The sequence below is a fragment of the Thermobia domestica genome, chromosome 16, assembly GCF_964235325.1.
Source record: "Thermobia domestica chromosome 16, izTheDome1.hap1.1, whole genome shotgun sequence".
Classification (NCBI taxonomy): Eukaryota; Metazoa; Arthropoda; class Insecta; order Zygentoma; family Lepismatidae; genus Thermobia; species Thermobia domestica.
Window position 1 is genome coordinate 128677002 of NC_137469.1, and position 24023 is coordinate 128701024.

General features: G+C 36.3%; 2 protein-coding genes across 2 annotated transcripts in view; both read left to right on the top strand.

Annotated features, from left to right (window-relative positions):
* The first annotated feature begins 375 nt into the window (after positions 1-375).
* On the top strand, positions 376-14285 carry LOC145672807 (uncharacterized). Its single transcript, XM_081741963.1, has 4 exons — positions 376-662; positions 4596-4710; positions 10544-10683; positions 14146-14285. Exons 1-4 carry the CDS (start codon positions 605-607, stop codon positions 14244-14246), a joined length of 414 nt encoding a protein of 137 aa, XP_081598089.1. The 5' UTR covers positions 376-604; the 3' UTR covers positions 14247-14285.
* A 6272-nt stretch (positions 14286-20557) lies between these two features.
* The window catches only part of LOC145672808 (uncharacterized), a 52878-nt gene continuing 49412 nt past the window's right edge, over positions 20558-24023 (top strand). Inside the window, exon 1 of the mRNA XM_081741964.1 lies at positions 20558-20698. Within this exon, the coding sequence (XP_081598090.1) occupies positions 20638-20698 (61 nt within the window). The 5' untranslated portion in view covers positions 20558-20637. The remainder of the gene's footprint in view (positions 20699-24023) is intronic.

Consider the following 24023-nt stretch of genomic DNA (forward strand, 5'->3'; position numbering starts at 1 on the left):
GGAATCCGAAGACCTCAGAAGATGCATGCGATCTTCACAACTTGCCTTTATATTTTTCCATGTGGTAGGCAAACGGTATATTTCGTTCATGGGTCTATTCCATAACCACTAAGAACTATAGAATTCTACAGGTACGTATAGCAGGAGTGACCCTCGATAGTGAATTGGGGCTTTCAATGTCACACAAATAATTCTGTAAATGAGTTATTGTGAATCAAGCGGAGAAAAAATTTTGCAGCTCAACGTGGTATTTGCTCCTAGGTATGAGAAAAATACAGGATTCAACAATTCATTTTTAGTAGGAAGCTCTTATCTCGATCCTGATAAAAGCTTGTTCCTTCCAAGTCAGTTAACAAAAAGAAAAGATATCAGAGTATGATTAGATTTGTTTACAAACGATACAGAACTCTCGAAGATAGCTTCAGCACAGAGCTGGCTGCGAAATAGCATTCCGTAAATTTATATAGTGGTTGCAAGTTTCTATGTAATTAGCAAGCTTTATTTCTTTACCATGGGCGTGGAAAGTTTGTGGTAGCATTTGATTTTGCTTTGAATCAGTGTTAACTGTGTAAATATCCGACAGCAAAGAGTCCACGTGGCCAGAATGAATTTGGTACGATTTTTCCTGTTTCTCATAACAGCAACACCTTACTACGTATATGGTAAGTAGGCTATCTAGATTAAGTCGACTTCTTGTGTAGTAATACATATTTTAAAAAAGAAAGAAAAAATACAGTAGACTATACAGTAAAACCTTTCTAATCCGAATAAATTGATCGGATTAACGAAAGTCCTATTTAAATTAAAAACCTTAAAAAACAGTGCATTAAAACTCTGTTTATAGCAACAAAACATGTTAATTACGATGTATTTGAAGAACATAGGCCTAAATACATATGCTACTATATAGTAAAATCAGGCCTGTAGCCAAGAGTGGCCAGGGGGACTCAGCCTTTTGAAATATACAGTTCTTTTTGGTATATGCCTATATGTATAAACGTAAGATGAAATCAAGTTAGCCCTCAAAATGGACTCGCCTCCACTGTTTTAGTGTTCTGGCTAGGGACCTGAGAAAATGTGACAATACAAGTACATGCAACTCAGTAGCCTACATCCTTATATTAGACCCTGTATTATGATGATGTGTCTGATAGAAATAAAATGAAATATTTTAGTTTTACGTCCCACGTTTATGCCGTATACTCTAAAGGAGACGGGATGTGTCCGATGGACCTGGCTGTGTATTACCCGAATTACATACTCTAATGATACACAGATACTCGAATTACATAAAGCGTGTCCGGTTTTGTGATGTTACGGTCAATCAAAGCAATACCGCTTAAGTTGGACGACATTTATTCACGTTAATCTGCTGAATGTTTCAATAAAACCCACAGCAATGAGCAAATACCATTCCATCAAATTCCATATTCGTCAAGGTGCTATGTGACGAATGCGATTGTAGAATTCTAGTCACATTTAAAACTTTACATCATTCTGCTAATTATTATTATTATTATTATTATTATTATTATTATTATTATTATTATTATTATTATTATTATTATTATTATTATTATTATTATTATTTTCTATTCGGATTAAACTAAATCCTACTTATCGAGGTTTTACTGTACCTTATTTGGCGTGGTGGAAGAAGTAGGAAAACGTTGGGTTTAATAGGCACTTACAGGATGGTAAACAATGATAACGAAAGTGATAACATCTACTGTATAACTTATTTGTTTATTTACATGCACTGGTATGCTTTTCCGGAAAAATATTTGTCTCAGATTATTTTGCAATTAACTAATAAATTGGTCCGTGAGCAGTGTGAATTATAGTCGTTCCGTTAGATATATTTTCCCAACCAAATCACTGTTTACAAGTGGATGTGGACCACTGTCAGGAGTACATGTGTCATTTGGCTGTTAGGAGAAAGCAAAACCTTTCAGTTTAACGTCCCACGAATATGCCCTTTAGGTTCTATGATGGAAGAATTGGTGGAATGAGAAAGTGGGAGGAAGCGGAAAAATCCGAGAAAACTCATGAATACAATGTTGCACACCAAAAATTTATGTGGCTGGGATCGAATCAGGGACTTTGAAGTACATTGCAAACTGGAATTCCATATTTGCTCATGTATTAAACGTATTCCATTTCCCGTGATTACTTAGAACCTTCGATTGAAGTGACCACACTGCTCGGGTAAGTGGGGAAGGAAGAAAGTAGCCTGGCAGCTTTATGTAAGGCACCATTCCAACATTTTCCTGGTGTGAATAAGGAGAAGTCAGGGAAAAATCTCATTCAGAGTGGCTGGCTTCAAAAGGCTTTTTAGACATTTCCGACCGAATATCTTCTTAGAAAGCGAACCCGGGACCTCTCCCAAAGGCAAGAGTGTTCGTTACTACGATACACAGTGCCACTATAGTGCTTCGATATTATCCTATATTTACATTTATAACTAATGTATTTATAGTAATAGTGTATACGATTACCACATGAGCTGTGTGTAATGTAAATTTGTGTAACCTGTCTGTAACGGACACTTCTCTTTTACGGACAAATAGTCGTAGCATTGTAGTCCGTTATTCAGAGGTTTCACTGTTTTATATTATTATTATTATTATTATTATTATTATTATTATTATTATTATTATTATTATTATTATTATTATTATTATTATTATTATTATTATTATTATTATACGTTCAAATTGTGCTACAATAAGTATCGAATGTTCTATAGAACGGCTATGTCCATCTATCGACAGATATCAGAACAAAAACGGCCAGAGATGTCAAGAAACGTTTCTTTTTTCGAATCCAATTCAGCCAAAAATACGAGGGTCACTACGAAAGTTTTGAGATGTGAAATAACTTACATAATTAAAATCAATTTAACACTTATATTTTCTCAAAGTAATCACCATTACACTGTACACACTTTTGCATCCTCGAAAACCACTTTTGGAAGCAGTGTTGCCAGTCTTTTTCTTCAAGTGTTGAAAGTTCATTCTCGTAAGCCACTACTGCTTCTTCAGGGCTGCAAAATCTCTTCCCGCGCATGCGATCTTTGATCCTGGGGAACAGAAAAAAATCGCACGGGGCAGGTCAGGGCTATACGGCGGATGAGTCATAAGTTTGACCTCCGTAGATTCTAAAAACTAAATTGTGATGTTGGCCGTGTGTGCGGACGCGTTGTTATGATGAAGCAGGATCCCACGCAATCCGATTCTTGGACGCCGTTCCCAAAGCTTCTGGAACACCTTTGTTAGGCAAACAGTGGTGTACCACTGAGCAGTAACAGTCCTTTGTTCTTCAAGTGGAACAGTTGCAACATGGCCAGATTTGGAGAAGAAAGTTGCGACCATCTTCTTCCCCACACTTCGCGGTCGCTTCACTTTCGTGGGTGGATTTTCGTCTGGAAAGATCCAAACTGTAGACTGGCGTCTATTTTCAGGGTCAAATTGATAGATCCAAGTCTCATCACCGGTAACAATGTCAGAGACACGTCGAGAACTGCCTCCATCAAATCTTGAAAGCATTTCTTCACACCATTCACATACATGCGCTTCTGCTGTTCAGTCAAAGTGTGAGACACCCAACGAGATGAAACGTTCCTGAGCCGAAGATGATCATGAAGAATTTTTGTTACTGCTGGCGATCCAATGTTCACTGTAGATTCAATGTTCTCGAAAGTTGTTCGAGGATTTTCTCGAATCATTTGTTCAACAGCGGCAATGTTTTCATCTTACACAGCTGTTGCCGGACGTCCAGCTCTCTCTTCATCTTTAAGCGATGTCCGGCCCCTTCTGAATTCAGCAAACCACCGAAAAATTGTAGCACGCGAAGGAGCAAGATCCCCAAATGCATCTGCAAACGGTCAAGGCTTTGTGTCTCGTTCAAACCACTTTTGAAATCGTAAAGGATCATTGCCCGAAAATATTCCCTTTCGAGCTCCATTCTAGACAGCCGAATATTGCTCACATCAACAAACAAGTAAAGGCGATACGGCCACACCGATAAGCGAGGAGAGTTGAAACTTGCTTCGCTTCTTCGCTCTGGATACTACTACCGAACGCAATTATTGGAATTCAAATACTATGCCAGGTCAATGCGTATCTCAAAACTTTCGTAGTGACCCTCGTAGGTCTCACCTCGTAACTCTCCGCTCAAACTGGAAGGAATAGAAAGTAACCATTTCCGGTTTCAACGTTGATCACCATACAGCATAAACGGTAAGATATATTGAAAAGCAGTATTTTGGAATTGATTCACTCTCAAGAAAATATCCCATCTTCACCCACATCTGTGTACTGAAAACGGAAGTAGTAGAAAATATTACTTCTTGCTGTTTCAGTATTGATTCGCAAAATTTGAAAGTCTACAACAATTTCAAAATTTGAAACAAAACTTACATTATTATTATTATTATTATTATTATTATTATTATTATTATTATTATTATTATTATTATTATTATTATTATTATTATTATTATTATTATTAGTATTAGTATTAGTATTATTGTCTTGTTTGGCTTTGGTAGTCAATATTTAAAACAAAATGAAACATGAGTTATTATTTTGCAGGTAATTCGTGTTCTTCAGACGCTGAATGTCCAACCGGAGCAGATTACTGCTGCCAAGACGCTGACGAAAGCATCTGTTGTGATCTTGAAAACTATGTGAAAACCGAGTTTATAAGGTAATTGACTGTCTCTACCGTTTACCTGCCAATGTTCCCAATTGGGAATACGCTTTTAGAAATCATATTGTGAGGTTGTAAGCTAATGAGATGGATGGCATTTGGTCTTTTATAAAGCGAGAAGTGTTGAATCATTTATTTTAACTGAAATAGTTGTTAAAACATTTTAAGACTTTTTGAAAACAATTGAATTTTACGATGTTTGACATTCTTCGCCATACTTGTAGTGAGGGATTTCTGATTCATGTAGAGATACTGTTTTCCTTGAAAATTTCTGAAGTATTACCTGATAGGCCTATATATACTGAAACATCAATCAGTATATATATAGCCTACTCATATACTCATGCAAAAGTATATATATTTACAACATATTAAAAGCAGCAAATGGGAACATGACATATTTCATATATGCAAAACGATTTTTGTAAATAAAAGCATATAAAACTCTAAATTAACTTCCTTTTAGAAGAAAACAAGTAAACTTTTGTTAGATTTTTACTTCCGTCGCTTTGTATAATAAAAGTTGTGAAAGAATTGAGTATTGTCTAGCAAAAGCAAAAGAATTGTTAACCTACATTCATATTTAAACTTAGTTGAATCGATTATATGCTTTCTGACAAAAGAACAAACTTCGTATCCTTGTGTTCTATTACATTAGTCTATACTGATCGCACGGAATCGTGAAGTTTGACCTAGATCTACCCATTTCACCATCTAATAGCATGCGAAGTTGTGTTTCAGTCGTTAATTCCCATCCATGAAATTTACTCAATGTCGTCTCTCGCACTATACGGATAACAGTGCTGTCGGGTTGCCACTAAGTTTTATTTTGTTTATTTTTGTTGTAATTGTTACTGTCGCTGTTTTATATATGTTTTATATGTTTTGTATGTTTGTTGTTATTATAGTTACTGTTTAATTCGAATAATTGTTACTGTTCGTGTTATAGTTCTTAAATTGTTTTTCTGTACCAAAAGATCCAATATATTTCAATAAAAAATGTTCTTGTAGGCCTTATATCTGGAGAACTACATATAGTGTAGCCCAGTATTTAGAGATGCGCACGAGACAAGGGGTGATATCAATGAAACGAAGAAGTTATTCATTATTCCCTATTTTGTAGTAGTTACTCGCATTGGTATCAATAAAAAGAAAACTGAGCACTACTCGTCTCGGCTGACCTTTTGAAATAACCAAACCTCTATTCTCGAGCCGAGTAACTACTCCGCGTTTGACATCAATAAAAATCAAAGACTCCTCTGCGATGCTAGTAACTTCTTCAAATTTGTGGAGCAAGGTAAATAGGTGACTCCGTGCGAAATATGGCAGAGTATATGATTGTTTTGCTACGTAGAAAAACTTGTAAACTGCATAGAAATGTTGCAAATGGAGATTACAAAAAACATTATAGGTTCATGAAAGAAAATGTAGAGTGATTAGCACAACATTTTTTTTTAGGAGAATCAACCGAAATTCGGGGTGGTACACTACGTAATGAGGAAAAGATGCGGGTTTTCTTGCGTGAGTGATCCGGGATCTAAATATGTTTTTTTCCTTGGTCGAGTCCCACCTAAATTCTCTTTGCCGCACTCAGAAGAATTGATATCCAGAATTCATGAAAATTTGTGACGTTGGAAACGTAAAATTTCACGAAAACTTATTAGGTGCCTCTAAACTTAATTTTTGCACAAACCCTGCCAATATTTTTTCTTTTTTCAAAATTGAGACCTCGCTACATTGCATTCTAGTAGCTTAAAACAGGTTTTTGCCATTTTAAGAAAATATTCAGAGCAGCGCCGTAACAGATTTTTTTTTTCTGGAGGCAAGCATTAATATGCATATTTAGGCCCCCTAGAAAAAGTTGTTCTAATTCTTGGGGCCCCGGTTTCCATCTTTCTTTTACTCTTTATAGGCCTCCCGAAGCCTGTAGGGCCTTCCGCACGGTAAGGTCTGCGGGACCGTTAGTTACGCCCCTGGACTCGTTCCATACCTGACAAATTAATTGAGGGGACAATATTGACAAATCTCAAAGCCATACCATAAATATTATTTCTAGGTCCCCTAATAGTAGACATTTTTACTGAAGTGGGCCCACGACTCATTTTTGTTTATTTACCTTTTGTGTGCTGTTTTGTTTATGTAATGTAGTGAATCTGTTTGATGCTTCATTTATAATTTCATGTTCATATCGTATATGGAGTAAGAAAATTTTGTCTTAAAGTGGGCCCTCCTCGAACGGCAGGGAGCTTCCCTGGGGGAGAATTGCCCACTGCCCCCCTCAAGTTACGGCCCTGATTCAGAGTGGTTTACAAATTAAACTTTGGAGCTGAAAATATTTTTGTCCAGACCCCTAAAAATAAGTTTTCCGCAAATTGAGACCTAAGTTAATCCATTTTTCGGTATTAAGAAATACAATTCCATCATACCTCATGCGGATTATTTGAAGCTATTACAAGATTTAAAAAAAAAAAAAAATACTGTCAAACTACAATATTCATTACGTAAATATTCGTCCAGTAATTTCTGACTTTAATGCCTTTATATAAGAAAGTAGAACGGGTGACTAGTTTTCGAGCTGATATGAAGTGTTATCGAGAAATAAAAGTAAGGATAGGAATGGCGAAAGAAATATTTAGGAGAAAGACAAGTATATTTCGTGGGTCCTTGAATGAAGAGTTAAGAACAATATCCATAAAATGCTGAGTGTAAAATATTGTACTATATGGGGCAAGAAACATGGACATTACGCAAAAACGATGGGAAAAAAAGAAACTTTCCAAATGTGGGTGTGAAGAAGAATGGAGAAAAGGCTGGGTAGAACGGAAAACGAATGAGAAGGTGTTAGAATGGTGATGGAGAAAGAGGCAATTTTAGATGTAATTAAAACAGGAAGATAAACTGGTTGTCATATTTGCTGAAAAGAAAAAAAATGAAATGAAATCTTTGAGTTTTACGTCCCACGGTTATGCCGGTTAGGCTAATGGAGACGGTGATGATGAGTAATGAATGAAATGGCAGAATGAAGAAAGTGGGAGGAAACGGGAGAACCCCGAGAAAACCCACGCACACGGTGTTTGTCCACCACAAAGTTCACTTGGCGGGGGCTGGGATCGAACCCAGGACCCCAAGCACCAGAGGTGAACGCTCTACCACTGAGCCACCGCGGCCCCCTTGCTGAAAAGAAAATAATGAGGGCCGTGCTAGAGGGTGTGGTGGCAGGAATGAGTGGGAAAAGTTGAAGGAGGCTACAGTTGATACAAAGTATAAAAAAAAAAAAACAGCAACAACAAAAAATCGTACGTGAATACAAAAAAGTTAGCTGAAGATTATGATATAGGGAACTTCTTAGTTGCGGCAAGTAGTTTGCCAATAATTGCATAATAATTATGGTGATAATATGATGAATTTCTTTATAAACTACATACTTTTCCATGTTGAATCGTATGCAATATGGACATCCATGGAAACTCACTAACTCTATGGCCTATGGAGCAAGGAGGTTTAATGCCGTGTTCACAAAAGCACTCCATTGACTTGTATCCTTAGCTAACTGGATCCAGTTTCTACTTTGTATTCCTATTTTTGCGAGATCTATCTTAATATTATCCGCCCATCTGTGTCTAGTCTTCCTAATGGTCGTTTTCCGATTGAGTTTTCAGTTAAAACTTTGAAAGCATTTCTCTTTCTTCCGTTCTGTCTATATGACCTGTCCACCTGAGTCTCCTAGATTTGATTACCCTAACAGTGCTTGGTAAACATCCACGGAAAGTACTCCACACAAATAGTTTGCAAAATCCGATCAATCGGAACAGCATAGATTTAATATAAGCAGGTCACAACCAATGATTGCATCCTGTAAATGCACCTTTAGAATTATAAAAATATCTGAAAGAGCAGGGTCCGATTAAATATTGACTTGCGTAATCGCAACGCAAGATTTGGGATAAGTTTGCTTCAAACGACATTAAATATCATTCGCGATGCGACTAGCATTGGTATATTTCATGGCGCAAAGTAAAATCGCAAACGAAGAGGAAACATATGAGTTGCGATCGCAAAGTTGCAAAGACACAATAATTAATCGGCCTCCAAGACTTAATGCCTCAACCTGTACCAGTCTTCGTAGAATTTTGGAACCGATATGCAATGCAAAATATGTGGTATGAACTTCTGGGGAAGAATCTATGAAAAAATTGCGGAGGATAGATGATTCCAAAACGCGAAGTTGCATCACTGACCTCACCTGTGTTAGCTTAACTTCTATGGCAAAAGTTCAGCTAACATATCCATACAGATTGTGAATTTCGTAAAGACATTTGCTGATTCTTTCAGCTTCGTGAGATAGATGCGTAGCATTGGGAGCATTCTAGAAAGATTGAAATCTTTCAGAAGTTGAAGGAACTTCTTAATTGGATTGTATTCTTCTTCTTCTTCTTCAAAGCGAGGAGTATCTCCCGAGGATGGCTTGCTAGAGTAGCTTTTGTGGCGTAAGTTGTCCTCGCAGGCTGTGTGGTGGAAGTGGACGTCTTGACTTGATTTATATCAGAACCTTGATGAGGTATGGTTGATGTTTCCTTCTGTTTTGAGTTTAGAAGCTGCTAGCTCAGAGAAATTGCGGGATAGTCGCCCTCATACTGTAGGTCACACATTTGGCTAACTTGGCTCGATTTTGTTTGGTACATTCGTAACTCCAATGTGATATGGCACATTTGACGCACCGGGACTGTGCGTAACACGTGGCTTGTGAATGCCTGAAGCGTTGATATTAGAAGCGCTCCACCTAAACTCTGAGTTTCAGAGATTCCATACGAACTTTAATGTGAAGAAGGGCATTGTTCGAAGAGATTTTTTTTCTGTAACCAAAAAAGAGAGATAAGGGTGGCTTGCCTTTTCCGATGTCTTTATTGGAAGTCGTCATCTGTGCGACAGAGAAGTCTGAGTAGTTTTTGTCTTTGAGGGTAGTGGTTAGGTTCTGGATATTGATGTCAATAGGCAGGTTGCGGATGACGACTTTGATACTTTCCATCTCTTTCTTGACTTCCCTGGCGAAGTGTGTTTATATTCAGAACAGATGTCTTGTACGACGTCGAAGTCTGCCTGAATCACACACTTGATTTTTAAGTAACCTTTCATAAAAAGAAAGTTGGGAATTTCTAAGCACTTTTGAGGGATTAGTTGATTTAGTTCATAACCTTGATGACGAGGCCAATCATAGACATAAACCCATTTGTTGAAGTAGTTGGCTGAGGTGTGCATGTTGACTTCTTCTTCTTTCGATCTGGAAAGAGCCTCAAATTGATTTGAAGTTTTTATAGGAGTTGGTAATTGCGGCGTAGTAGACCCTCTTGTTTTCTTCGCTGTCTGAAAAGGTGCATCCAATCCGATGTTCGTCGGTACTTACGGTATCTTTTGCCGCTCTGAGCGTATTGACTGAGCTAGAACAGCGAATGGTGGAATATTCTGCACACTCGTGGTTGGGGTTTCTTCTTCAACAGCCATGTGAGAATTTTCTTCATAGTTGATATACCGGTACCTTCCTTGTGGTAAGTCTTAGTATAGATAATACTCTGTGTTTTCGGTGTAAGAACTTGATCCAACTCAAGTTATCATCATAGCGACAGTATTATCGGTTTGCCATCATGTTAGATGTTAATACGTTAAATCATACCTTGAATCCCAATATACATAAAAAGATTAATACATTCCTATCTTGCGTAGTACTAGTTGTTAAAGCATCACCACACCCAAAACCAATAAAAATGTTTAAAAATCACAGTACAAACGTTATCAGTCAATTGTTCTTAGATAATTTATATTTCTTTACTTTCAGAATCGGGATACCAATCGCCTTGGCCCTGTTATCTGCGGCAACTGTTGCTGTCATTGTATTCTTCAGCTGTCTCTGTTGTCCTTGCTGTTTACTCAGTAAAGCAAGAAGATCCTATAACAATAACCAAATCGTATATGCACGTAAGTGAAACAATTTACGTCACTAACAGTCTATCTAATATAATTAAAAATAGTTGTTATTAATACATTAATTGGACTTTGTAATCGATATGTGATCTTTAGTGCAATCGCGTTTTAATTTTCCCGATTAAAGAAGGGATTTACGATCAAATTTAGTGGTGGAATAGGAACCGATTTTGACAAACGGGAGACTGAAGGTATTGTTAAATGTGGCAGACGGCTTTTTGGCTGGGTCAGCGTGTTGAGTCAAAAATACCATCGTTATTTCTGACTTTCTACACCGACTTTCTATTAATGCAACCTGTATGATGATGGTAGAATTAATTATTATTTTGTAGACCACCTTGATGAGCCTCCAATAATTGAAAAAGTAGAATAGGCAACAAAGCAAATCGAAGGGAAAGTCGCTGGCGCTGTTGCAATACACATAGACATATTCAAAAATAGTTGAGGGATGGCAAGAACGAGCTAACAGCAATCCTATATAATTATTGAGATTATAAAAGACAGAACCCATTGTTTTGTCAAAGGGGTTGTGGTGGACAACATCGTGTCCATGGATTTTCTCGGATACTCTCATTTCCTCCTACTTTGTCATTCCACCATCATTCACTTGATTTAATCATTTCCCTTAATCTAAAGGGCATACACGGGGGGGGGGGGTTAAACCGAAAGATTTCATTTCATTTTTCATTTCCCGCCAGGCTTTTCATTTTTTCATCCCGTATGTGGCGTTATGTATGATGTCATATGCAGAACCATTAGTAATGTGCATATGGATTGCTACTTCATCAACAGTCACTGGTCTGTTATTCAGAACCAAGGCACGGACTCGTTCAATAATGTCATCAGTTGTTGCTGTAGTTTGGACGCCCTGATCTATCCTCATCCTTCACGCTCTTTCGACCACTTTTGAACTGTTCAACCCACTGGTAAACATCTTGCTGTGGCAACAAATTTCTGTGAATTTCCGTTCGGGGTTCACCTTCAGACCCAGTGACGGATCTAGCCTGGATCCGGGAGGCCTAGCACTCCATGTTTTTTGACTGACAAACATAATTTAAGCTTTATTTAAGCATATTTTTAAAAGCTTATAATAAACTCGTGATATAGCTATTATAGTGTGGGTTCTGGCTGCCCCCAGTTTTTATCTTCTAGATTCACCACTGTTCAGACCACAAAAAAGAAAGATGACAGAACGCTGTTCTTTGGTGCACACAGAGAGTGGCGCGGCCATCTTTACTTCGCAACAGCGCAAAGTGGACTAATATGATTACGCTGCAACCTACCACAAGCGAAGCTAACGGTAGCACTTAGCGTCTGGTGAGCACACAATACCGTAGAGCCAACCTGAAAAGAAATATAAAAATATTGCAGTTGCTTATTGACTTATCCTTGTATATCAAGTATCTATGTGTGTTTTAGTGGGTCAGTCTTCGGTGTACGTGCCTCAGCTGTTCTGAGAACATAATTTTAGGATCGTTTAAGACTAGTTTAGTCCTAATCGGTCAACAAATTGCTAGAATTACATTTCTTTGGCAAAGAATGACTCTGCTTGTAGGTAATGAAATTAGACAACAAGTTAAACATAGAAAATATGTTTTTACCACCTGTTGAGTGATTATTTATTTTTTTTTATTTTATATTAATAAAAGTTTTCCATTCTTTGAGATTGCAATACACTTGATAGGGTAGGAAATTTTGTGTTTCATCTAAATAAATTGAGAGATCTGTAACTTAGTTGCTACATGCAAAATACGTAAACAGTAATCCATTTCAAAACGAACCGTGACCAGTTACACTGAGAAAATTCCGTTATCCCGACAGCGGTATATTGCAGGGCCGGATTAAGGGAGGGGCTTAGGGGGACTGTAGCTCCGGGGTTTCCAGGTGGACGGGGGTCTCCAGTCTGATTAAAATCTCAACTGATTGTCTAAAGAGAATCATACAAGATACAATCATCATCACATAAGATAAAATATGGCCAAAAATATGAAATATATTCCCTTAACTTTCCAATTGTACTTTCACACAAATGTATTAGGAGAAGTCAAGCTGGGGCCACATTTTTTTTCTAGCCCTGGACCTCCAGATGGGTTAATTCGGTCCTGGTATATTGTATAAATATACGGTATCCTTGTGTTTACTACAGAAATCAGTACGGAGCACACGTTATCCATATCCTACATATGTACAGCCCTTACATGTTACATCATACTGTTGCAGAATTTCTGACATCTAACAGTCTTCCGGATATTACATATATATACATATGTTACATATGCCAGCTATATATTACATACGTCCATCTTTATATGAGATCCTGACCGTCTATATATAGTTTTTTCGTCCGTACGGAAAGTACGCTTATTCGGAACACTTATACGGTAAGTACCTATAAAATATAATTTTTCAGTTATACGTTTGCGGTACAAGTCCAAAAATACAGGAATTAAACATGTAACCTACGGTTTTACATAAGCCACATACGATTTTTTCTCCGTGTACTGTCTGCGTATCTACTGCTTATATATATATATATATATATATATATATATATATATATATATATATATATATATATATATATATATATATATATTCGATTGCAACGCTACGGATATGTATAATTTGAGAAGTTGTATTCCTACTTACCAGGTAACCATGGACACTCAGGAAACTATGCAGAGTTGTTTAAGCGCCGTACTAAGAGTTTAAAGAAAAGAAATACTGATCAAAGCTTCAATACACACTTTATTTTAAACTACAATGTGTTACAGTTTCGGATATCTAACATATCCTTCATCAGACACTATCTTTCCATATGCGTTGTTATGAAAGTGATTCCGAGACTGAAAAGAAGTATCTACATATAGAAATATAGTGTCTGATGAAGGATATGTTCGATATCCGAAACTGTAACACATTATAGTTTAAAATACAGTGTGTGTTGAAGGTTTGGTCAGTAAAGCCATGGATAGTGTTGTTATAAGAGTTTCACTAACGCGTGACGAGTCCTGTATTTCGTAATACAGGTGTTGTTATCAACGATTTATATCGAGAAAGGCCAGTCATAACTATTCCGCAGGATTGTCCGAGCACAGTAGAAGAAATCAAATAAGAGCGAATGATTATCTGTTTTGTCGATTACTCAATGTGTCACGATTAACATCACGCGACAGTAAAACTTTCGATTATTATCGATGTGTCACGAAATACAGAAGTTAACATCACGCGTTAGAGAACTTTCGATTATTCAATGTGTCACATAATACGGAAGTTGACATCACAGGTTAATCGAACTTTTAGCAGATACGACGCTAAAAACGTCTCTGCATAGGGGCCTTAATGTTTTGTTGGTTTCATCGTAAATTTTCCGAAACCTTAGATACGATGTAAAAATGTAGATACAATATTTTAACTGACAAAATTATATTTTCTTTTATTTTTTGTTTGTTTTAGAAATTCTTCCTTCAAGTATTGTGGAAAGGCCTGCAAAATCTTCGCAACAAAGATTCAGTGGGAACTATTCAGCACATCCATCAAACCAATACTACGAGTAAAAAGTACACATTGTTTTAATATTTTTTTTACTATGAAAATATCATACTATACATCTGTTTCAAATGATTATGGATCGTGCTATGTATGTAGAACTATTTCTTTTTTTTTTATATAGATATAGGGCTATATTATTTTGTAACTTTGTCAATTTCATTTCGAGATCATTGTATTAAATCCCGTTTAGCTTATTCACTTAACCAATAATATTGATATTATTACCTTGATACACATAATTTCAGTTATAGGAGAAACGGGACTCCTTATTGAATTTATAATCTTTATTCTTTAGACTGATATCAGTGTTTCTAAAATTGATTATTATTTAATAACTATATATATATATATATATATATATAAACGCAATTATTTTGACTATTAAGACCTTCTATATTAAGAGTTGATGTCTGTTTTATCTTGATCCGCTGTTGTTTTTGTATTACAATTTTAGAATTAAAGTTCAAATTTTCAATTATTTTTATTGTGTACTTCCTTTCCTCTTTAATTCCGTCAGTCAATCTTTGATGTATCCGATATAATATGGATTTAGTATTACTACTACTACTACTACTACTACTGCTACTACTACTACTACTACTACTACTACACTACTATTACTACTACTACTACTTCTACTACTACTACTACTACTACTACTACTACTACTACTACTACTACTACTACTACTACTACTAATAATAATAATAATAATAATAATAATAAAGTTACATCTAAGAAAAATGAAACTGACGTTATGTGTGACATCGAAGCACGGAATAATGCCTGAACCATTTGAAATTAACTTTGGAATACAGTTACCACCTACTTGAATTGGGTTTTTAAATTGAGCATATTCTAAGAAGAGAACAGGGTGTGTGTGTGTGTCATAATATGCCAAGAAAACTAGTATATTACATGCCCGTAAAGTTAGGAAGAAAGTTATGAAACTTGCCATATCGCTCCTTATTAAAAATAGGCTGAAGCGTGCCCCGATATTTTTAAAAATATTTGTTTTCAGAGGGTATATATAGGGGACGTTTGGTATAATTATTTTCGAAACATTGGAAGCTATGTTGTCTGTTGTCTGTGATTGCATAACGCGAAAACAGCTAAACAGCATTAAACTAATTTTGGACCATAGCACCTAACATGGGCTAGGTTTTTATCATGTTACTGTGATTCTAGAACTAAGAGGACGATGACGAAAGTGCAATATTCTTATTGTTTACCTATTTATTTCTAAACTTTTATTTACTATAGAATATAGGTCTACTATTCCATATTGCATCACACAGAATATCTCGCTGTTGAGATCGATTTATCACAATTCTTTATTGCTATCGATTTATAACGACCTCAATAGATTAGTAAGCCTAAGTCAAGTAAACTATTTTTTTTTAACGTTTACGCGTTTTAATGCCTAGCTCTCACATGATTATTTGGCAAAAGGAAAGCAACTGCCTTCTCCTTTCTCTATGAATGACGTCTCTCACCGGTAGCAAAAAAAAAAAAAAAAAACATCGTTTAAAACCCACCGAAAAAAATTTATTCCCAACTTTGAGTTCCAAATTTGTTCACTGAGCAGGGTGTTGTACTTACCATTAACATAATCCAACTCGCCTACTCTTTTGTCCATAATTCATCTTTTAGCTTAATTCTCATATAATCTTCATGAATAGTATCACAAACGACCGCCCATTATTTCAGCGCAGCAAATGCAGAGGTTTAACAGGATTCCTACCAAGCAGAACCCAGCTGACCGTATCTCAACTCATCTGTAAGAATCGTTGATAATAATAATAAATAAAATAAACTCGACAAATATTCTTGTAAATAATAGGTAAGTTTGCGTCACACTGTTCATTTTGCTGGGCAAAAAATTTTGAAACAAAAATTTCAAACAAAAAATTTTCAAACAAAAATTTTCAAACTAAAAATTTCAAACGAAAAAATTCAAACCAAAGTTTCAAACAAAAAATTTTGAAACAAAAATTTCAAAAAAATTTTCAAACAAAAATTTCGAAACAAAAATTTTCAAACTAAAAATATCAAACGAAAAAATGTCAAACCAAAGTTTCAAACAAAAATTTCAAAAACTTTTTAAATGTTAAACAAAACAAAAAACTGAATGCAGCAAAGATTTGAAAATCATCAACCAATCAGATTGCGCGAAAGATAGTGATCAGCCATTGCACGAAAGATAGTGATCAACCAATCAAATTGTATCAACAATAACTTTGCCAGTGTCAGATTACATCACCTTGTGACTAAATTTCAGTGTTGTAGCATGTATTCCCTTAAGACTATGAGTCATAAGATTCAATAAGGTTAGCTATCAGATTTCTAAAGCTCAAGGTCAAATCAATCACCACAAATGATCTTAGAGTATGAGCTGTGACTAAAGTTCAAAGTATTGTTTCAAATTTCGCGCCTTATGTTAAAGTTCTGTTTATCACAATTCCCAAATTTAAAGAATACTTCTCTCGATATACCTAAGTCTTAGAATTAATCATATCATTATATGTTCAATAAGGGCAATAATGTCCGTCAATTGTTTACCTGAGTAGAACCAATTGTTTTCTGCAAGTGTGTACCCAAACTTAAGAAGTATCACAACAAAGGAAATGAATCCCTGTACACTACCTCATCAAGGTCAATCACGTGGTACATCGTATTGCTTACGTTTATATTTGGTCCATAGGCTGGAATAATCAAAACCAATGACGCAATTTCATTTGACAATTCTCAAATTATCCTACAAAATTTCAATGTACCAATGTCCTGGACTCCTAATCCCATCATAGGTCAATAACTGATCACGTGATCATACTCATATTTGACAATGATTTACCCAATGAATGAGATACTATCCAATTTTAAGAACAATTACCAATTATTGATACAATAAGAAATGTACCCCTCCCAAAATTTAAGATTGGTACACAAATACACCTGTGTCTTATGAAAAAGTAATAAATCATGTATTTATTCAATAATAAAGCCGGTCAATAACCTTTAAATTTTGAATATTTGGCCATAAGAGGAACACCAACATCTACAATGGGTCCTAGAAACGTTTAGCGAATTTTGTTATTTGATAATTCCCAAATTTAAAAGGGAACATAAACATATGAAGGTAATAAACCTCTGTACATACCCATATAACGTGTTAAATCCTTATCAAATGGGTCAATAACCTCCGAAATTTGATTGTTTGGTAGTTCTTTACCCATGAAACGGAACGAGGTGGACCATCCAAATTTATAGTGATACATATTGAAGTCCTGTACTATGATACCAAATGCTTATATTAAACAATTTCTAAAACCGAGTGGATGAGCCAAGATACCCCTCCCAAATTTTTAAAGGGTGCATCAATGTACCCATGTCTTATGATAGGAAATGAACCCATATACATGACCATATAACCATATAAGGTAATAGAACCTCATCAAAGGGGAGAAATTGGGCCAAAAACCAAACACATGGTACAACATATTGCTTATGTTTATATTTTGGCAATTTTTTTACCCATGAAAGGGCCCAAGGTGGACCACCCAAATTTATCATGATACATGTTAAGGTTCTGTACTATAATACCGAATGCTTAAACTGGAAAATTTCCAAAATTTAAAAGATTGGCCATGGTACCCCTCCCGGGGTGCATCAATGTAGCTATGTTTTATGATAGAGAATGGACACCTATACATGATCATATAACCATATAAGGTAATAGGACCTCATCCAAGGGAATAAATTGGGCCAAAAACCAAACACGGGTTGTACTGAAATTTGGCAATTTTGTACCCCTAAAATGGAACGAGGTGGACCACCCAAATTTATATTGATCTATATTAGGGTCCTATACTATAATACCAAATATATAAAATGGGCAATTTCCAAAATTAAAGGGGTGGGCCAAGGTACCCCTCCCAAAAATTTAAAGGGATGCACAAATGTACCTATGTCTTATAATAGGAAATGGACCAATATACATGACCATATAACCATATAAGGTAATAGGACCTCATCCAAGGGGATAAATTGAGCCAAAACCAAACACGTGGTTGTACTAAAATTTGGCAATTTCGTACCCATGAAAGGGAACGAGATGAACCACCCAAATTTATTGTAATCTATATTAGGGTCCTATACTATAATACCAAATATATAAAATGGGCGATTTCCAAAATTTAAGGAGTGGGCCAAAGTACCCCTCCCAAATTTTTAAAGGGGTGCACAAATGTACCTATGTCTTATGATAGGTAATGGACCCCTATACATGACCATATAACCATATAAGGTAATAGACCTCATCAAAGGGGATAAAATCGACCAAAAACCAAACACGTGGTATAACGTATTGCTTACGTTTATATTTTGGCAATTTTGTACCCCTAGAAGGGAACGAGGTGGATCACCCAAATTTATCATAATACATATTAGGGTTCTATACTATAATAACAAATGTTTAAATTGGGCAATTTCCAAAATTTAAGGGGTGGGCCAAGGTACCCCTCCCAAAATTTTCAAGGGGTGCATTAATATACCCATGTCTTATGAAAGGTAATGAACCCCTGTATACGCCCATATAACTATATAGGTTAATAACACCTCAACAAAGGGGATAAATTAGGTGAAAAACCCCCGAAATTTGAATTTTTGGCAATTTTTTTGCCATGAAAGGGAACGACATAGACTCCCCAATACTGATAGAGGTACATACTATGGTCCTAGGCTACCATACAAAATTTTTAGATTTGGCAATTTCCAAAATTTAAGGGGGTGGTCCTAGGTACCCTTGCCAAAATTTAGGGGGTGAGCCAAGGTACCCCTGCCAAAATTTAGAGGGGGTGGTCCTAGGTACCCCTAGGTCATTGGCCCCGGGCCAGGGACCATGGGTCCTGAGGCAGGGATCCAGGGGCCAAAAGTGTCCTCAGGTCACGCCATTACTACTGTAATGCTTAGCTTTCTGCCCAAAGGTGAAACGACTCTGTGATACTGTGGGGTCACAATATCGAGGTTTTCAGAGGATTCTGTGCTGCCACTTATCGGTGACGTCACTGCCTGTGATTATGTCGCCATTCTATAGGACCATGTGTATTCTATGGTCTAGATATTGTTGTTGCAATAAGCCATATTTTAAGATGATAATGGATCTATTCACATAGCTCAAACTGTCACTGCATGATTTGAAGAACATCTGGATGAAGTTGCACATCTGCCTAATCCACGGATCTGAACATCCGTTTAGGATACACGAATCTGGTGCAGATTTCCGCCTACATCCTCTCTCAGGCGTAGTGATGCACTGTAAGCGAGATGGTGTGATATTTTGATTGTTACCATTTACGATCTTCAAGACTCCATTTTACATCGCATTAGATCTGTTCTAAGGGCAAAGGTGGTTCAACGCCTTTTAATCCAATACGTTGCATTTTTTTCAGGTGTTTCTATTAACTTCATTTATCGATTTGAGTGTGTCAAACATAGTCACCTCCATAGGTTAAAATAGTTGGAAGGGATTTGGGGGTAGCTTCCCGATGAATTTCCACAAATTTCCAGGAAATACTGTGGCTCAATGCACAGGAGGGAGATTTTTATGCTGGTGGAATTTTTAAGCTAGTGCAGAGATATGATACGTGCTTGAATGTTTATGGAAATTATGTTGAAAAATAAAGCAAAGAAGTAGTTTTCAGATGTTTATAATAAATTATTCTTATTTACTTCAGTGCTTATTTTTTAACCAATCGGAGGTTACTTTCCGAATGGCCCTCGTAATTCACTCCCAGAACTATTAAAATATCCAGGGCTCTAAAATGCTAACAATTTAAAGAACCAACAACTCCTTTCATGACTGATGATAAGCTGTAAAAACGAAATAGAACTAAATTGATTAAGGTCAAAGGTAACAATTTTAAATTTGAATTCGTAAATTGACTGAAGTGACTATGGATGACTATGCAAGGGCGGATCCAGGCTGAATGTTTGGGGGGGGCAGTCGTTTGAAGTCAATACGTTTAATTTACATTTATAACACAAAGATGAAAATTCTTAGGATAGGTTTTATTTTTAAAATAAAAAAAAAATCCTATTCTGTGGAGTCCCTTGCCCCGATCTCCTCCTGGATCCGCCCTTGTATCTATGTATTGAATTTTATCCATTGTATATAAGGAAAATCATAATTTTGTTAAACATGTAATGTATGGATCACCTTCACATTCACAAAGAAAGTGATAAGGATTATCTTCCAAGAAAGATTAGATATAAATCGATAATATTACAATCTCACCTTCCACTCTTCCAAGGATGGACGCAATCAATTATTTTGTGTTTCGTAATCTGTGTTTTAAATGACTTTGTCATGTCTCCACCGTTGAAAATATTGGCGAAATGACTTACTGTTTATTAAGTTTCATTTCAATTTTTATATTGGGCTTCACAGACTGTAGTAGTAAGTACTTTTTTCTTTATCATTTTATTCAATACTAACAAACAAAAAGAATCGTATGATGGCAGTACTCTTTAGTAATAAAATAATAATGTGTGTATGTCATCAGCTTTTTGCATAGAAAGGAAAAAATGGAATGTTTCAGTTTTACTTCTAACGATTATGCTTGCTAGGCTAAAAGAGACGCTGATGATGAGAAATAAATGAAATGGTGGAATGAAGAAAGTGGGAGGAAACGTGAGAACCCCGAGAAAACCCCCACACACGGTGTTTGTCCACCACAAAGTTAACTTGGAGAGAGCTCTGATCGAACCAATGACAGCATGTTTCAGAGATGAACGCTCTACCACTTATCCACACCGGCCCTACATACAAAGGAGTCAACTAAAACCACTACATTTTGTACAGATAGATTTTCACTAAAGTTAATCAAATACGAATATGTCTTCGATTTGCGTCTCGCGGGGAGGGGATTTCGAATTGATAAATGTTATGGATATTCGTTGTTTTTAAGAACGCTTGCTTGTATGCAACGAACGTTACATATTTGTTATGCGGGCTTACATAACAGCAGAAATGAAAATGAAATCTTTAAGTTTTACGTCCCACGGTTATGCCGGTTAGGCTAAAGGAGACGGTGATGATGAAAGATGAGTGAAATGGTGGAATGAAGAAAGTGGGAGGAAACGGGAGAACCCCGAGAAAACCCACGAGCACGGTGTTTGACCACGTCCACCACAAAGTTCACTTGGCGGGGGCTGGGATCGAACCCGGGACCCCAAGCACCAGAGGTGAACGCTCTACCACTGAGCCACCGCGCCCCCAACATAACAGCAGAGTATAGACTAAATAACCGAGGAGTGGAAAAATCAAATCTTTCAGTTTATTGTCCCACGATTCTGCCTGATAGGTTAAGAGAGACGGAGGATTTAGGCAAATGAATAATAATGAAAGAATTGGCAGAATAAGAAAGTGGGAGGAAACGGGAGTAACCCTAGTAAACTCATGGATACGATGTTGTCCAACACAAGCTTAATTGCCCGGGGATCGAACCTGGGACCCCACGCGCCAGAGGTAAGATCTCTACCACTGATCCACCGTGGCCACCCCCCTTTCCCCCGAGGAAGACGAGAGATTGTGGGGACATATCATTCGTCTTCCCAGGTTCTGGATTTAAGACGACAGGTGCTTACAGCCAATATTTCATAAACGTTTGTTCGCTAAAATTAATGAATTTTCTTCATTTTCAATTGGTTAACAGCTAGTTCGTAGCTAAAAAAAAAAAAAAAAAAAAAGTGGCTAAGGGAGCTCTGTCTCTCCCTGAAACTATCTTTAACCCCGCTAAAATTTCCAGATACTTGTTTATACAAATAATCTATGTTAAAAATAATCATTGAAGTATGCATGAATTCAATTTAGGCTCCCCAGTATTATCTCGGCTTTACTGGTCTTACATTAGTGTTCTGGCTATAAGACATTAGTGTTCTGAGTTATAGTATTGTTCCGTATACTCAATATATTCTTTTGCTCATTGTTATCCTAATGTTATTGATGAGTAAGGTGTATTGACGGGAGGAAGGTGACACAAGTGGGAAGTTAAAATAAATAGCAATTAATTCTGATGTAGAAACCAAAATATGTTAATATTTTAACACTTTCACTACGGGACTTTTAATCTGGAGAGTTCCCCAGAAAACGGGCGTTTTTATGCTACTTCTGATTTTAGTTAAAAACCAAGTATCAACGATAGAAGTATAATTATTTTTTTATTGTAATATTTTGTTTTTATAGTATTTACTATGCACAGCTGACTCGAGTTTGTATATAACTCACGCAGTTCTGTACGTGATCAGAGTGATGTGGAGAAACAAAAATACAAGACGATAATATAACGCGTGCATACAACTCAATTCAGTTGGTTGTTTTCATTATGTTATTATGCAGCTACTGTCTACCAATTTCTACTATTGATCCTTGGACCTTCGTCGATCATCTGGTACATACGTTTAACAGATGGCTCTTGCCAGGACATTTAAATTCTAAAGGACAATTTGAGTCAAGGTGTTCATGACAATCGTCACGCCAGTGTTATTACCCCCTGTCAATACATTATTGACAGCCGTATTGAAAGTGTTAACATCCCACGATTATATTTCAAGGCTAAGACAGATGGGCATTATGATAGTGAAATAAAATGGTGGAATGGAGAAAGCAGGAAGAATTGGTGGTAGTTCCGAGAAAATACCAACTTACACGGTATTTATGTACCAGAAAGTCCACTTGGCACGATGAGGGATGTTACCAGAAACCCCAAACTCATTTTGGAACTGTACCACTGAACCACCGCGACAAGCAAACCTAATAATCATAATGTTCCCTCTTCACCACCAAAATCAACCTACGGCTTTCAAACTTTCAGTTATTTTTCACTTTAAAAGCATTATTTGAATTCTGATGTGAGGTACCTTTCAAATATTAATAAAAAACAAATAACAACGAATTTGCCATTTGATAATCATATATCTATTTTAAGTCTTTGTATGATAAGGATGCCTGTTGTGTTGTATGGTTGCAAAACATGGTGGCTTACTCTGACTGAAGAAAGAAGACTGAAAGTATTTGAAAATACATTTCTGAGATGAATAATCGGACCCAAGAGGAACGGGAATGGGGAATGGTGAAACCTCATAACGAGGAAGTACACTCATGTCCAAAATGATTGTCGCATATCTATAACTGTCTTCTTATAAGAATATAATTTGATAATGATTTTGCAGGGTACTTTTAATACTGATACTGTTGGTATAATCGGGAAATGTATATTTGTGGTAAATTTCATAGGAAAAGAATTATAAATACGAAAATTAGAATGAGTAAAACAAAATGTTACTAAATGGACAAGAAAGTCTTATTGTTCTTATTTACTGTTTTTTTGACATGAAATTAGCCACATACATGTCTTTACCGATTATACACATACTAACATTATAAGAAATACTTGGCGAATTCGTTATCAAATTATATTCCTACAACAACATATTTATAAACATGCGACAATAATTTTGTACATAATTGATGATATGAGTGTACAAAGGTTTACCAAACATTGTTAGGGTCATCAAGTCTAGGAGGCTCAAGTGGACAGATCATGTAGCCGAAATGGAAGAAAGTAGGAACAGTTTGAAAGTTTTAACTGAATATTCAGTTGCAAAACGACCATTAGGAAGACCTAGGCGCAGATGGCAAGACATTATCGTTGAAATGGAATACAAAGTAAAATCTGGTTCCAGTTGGCTAAGGATAGAAGTCAGTGGAGAGCTTTTGTGAA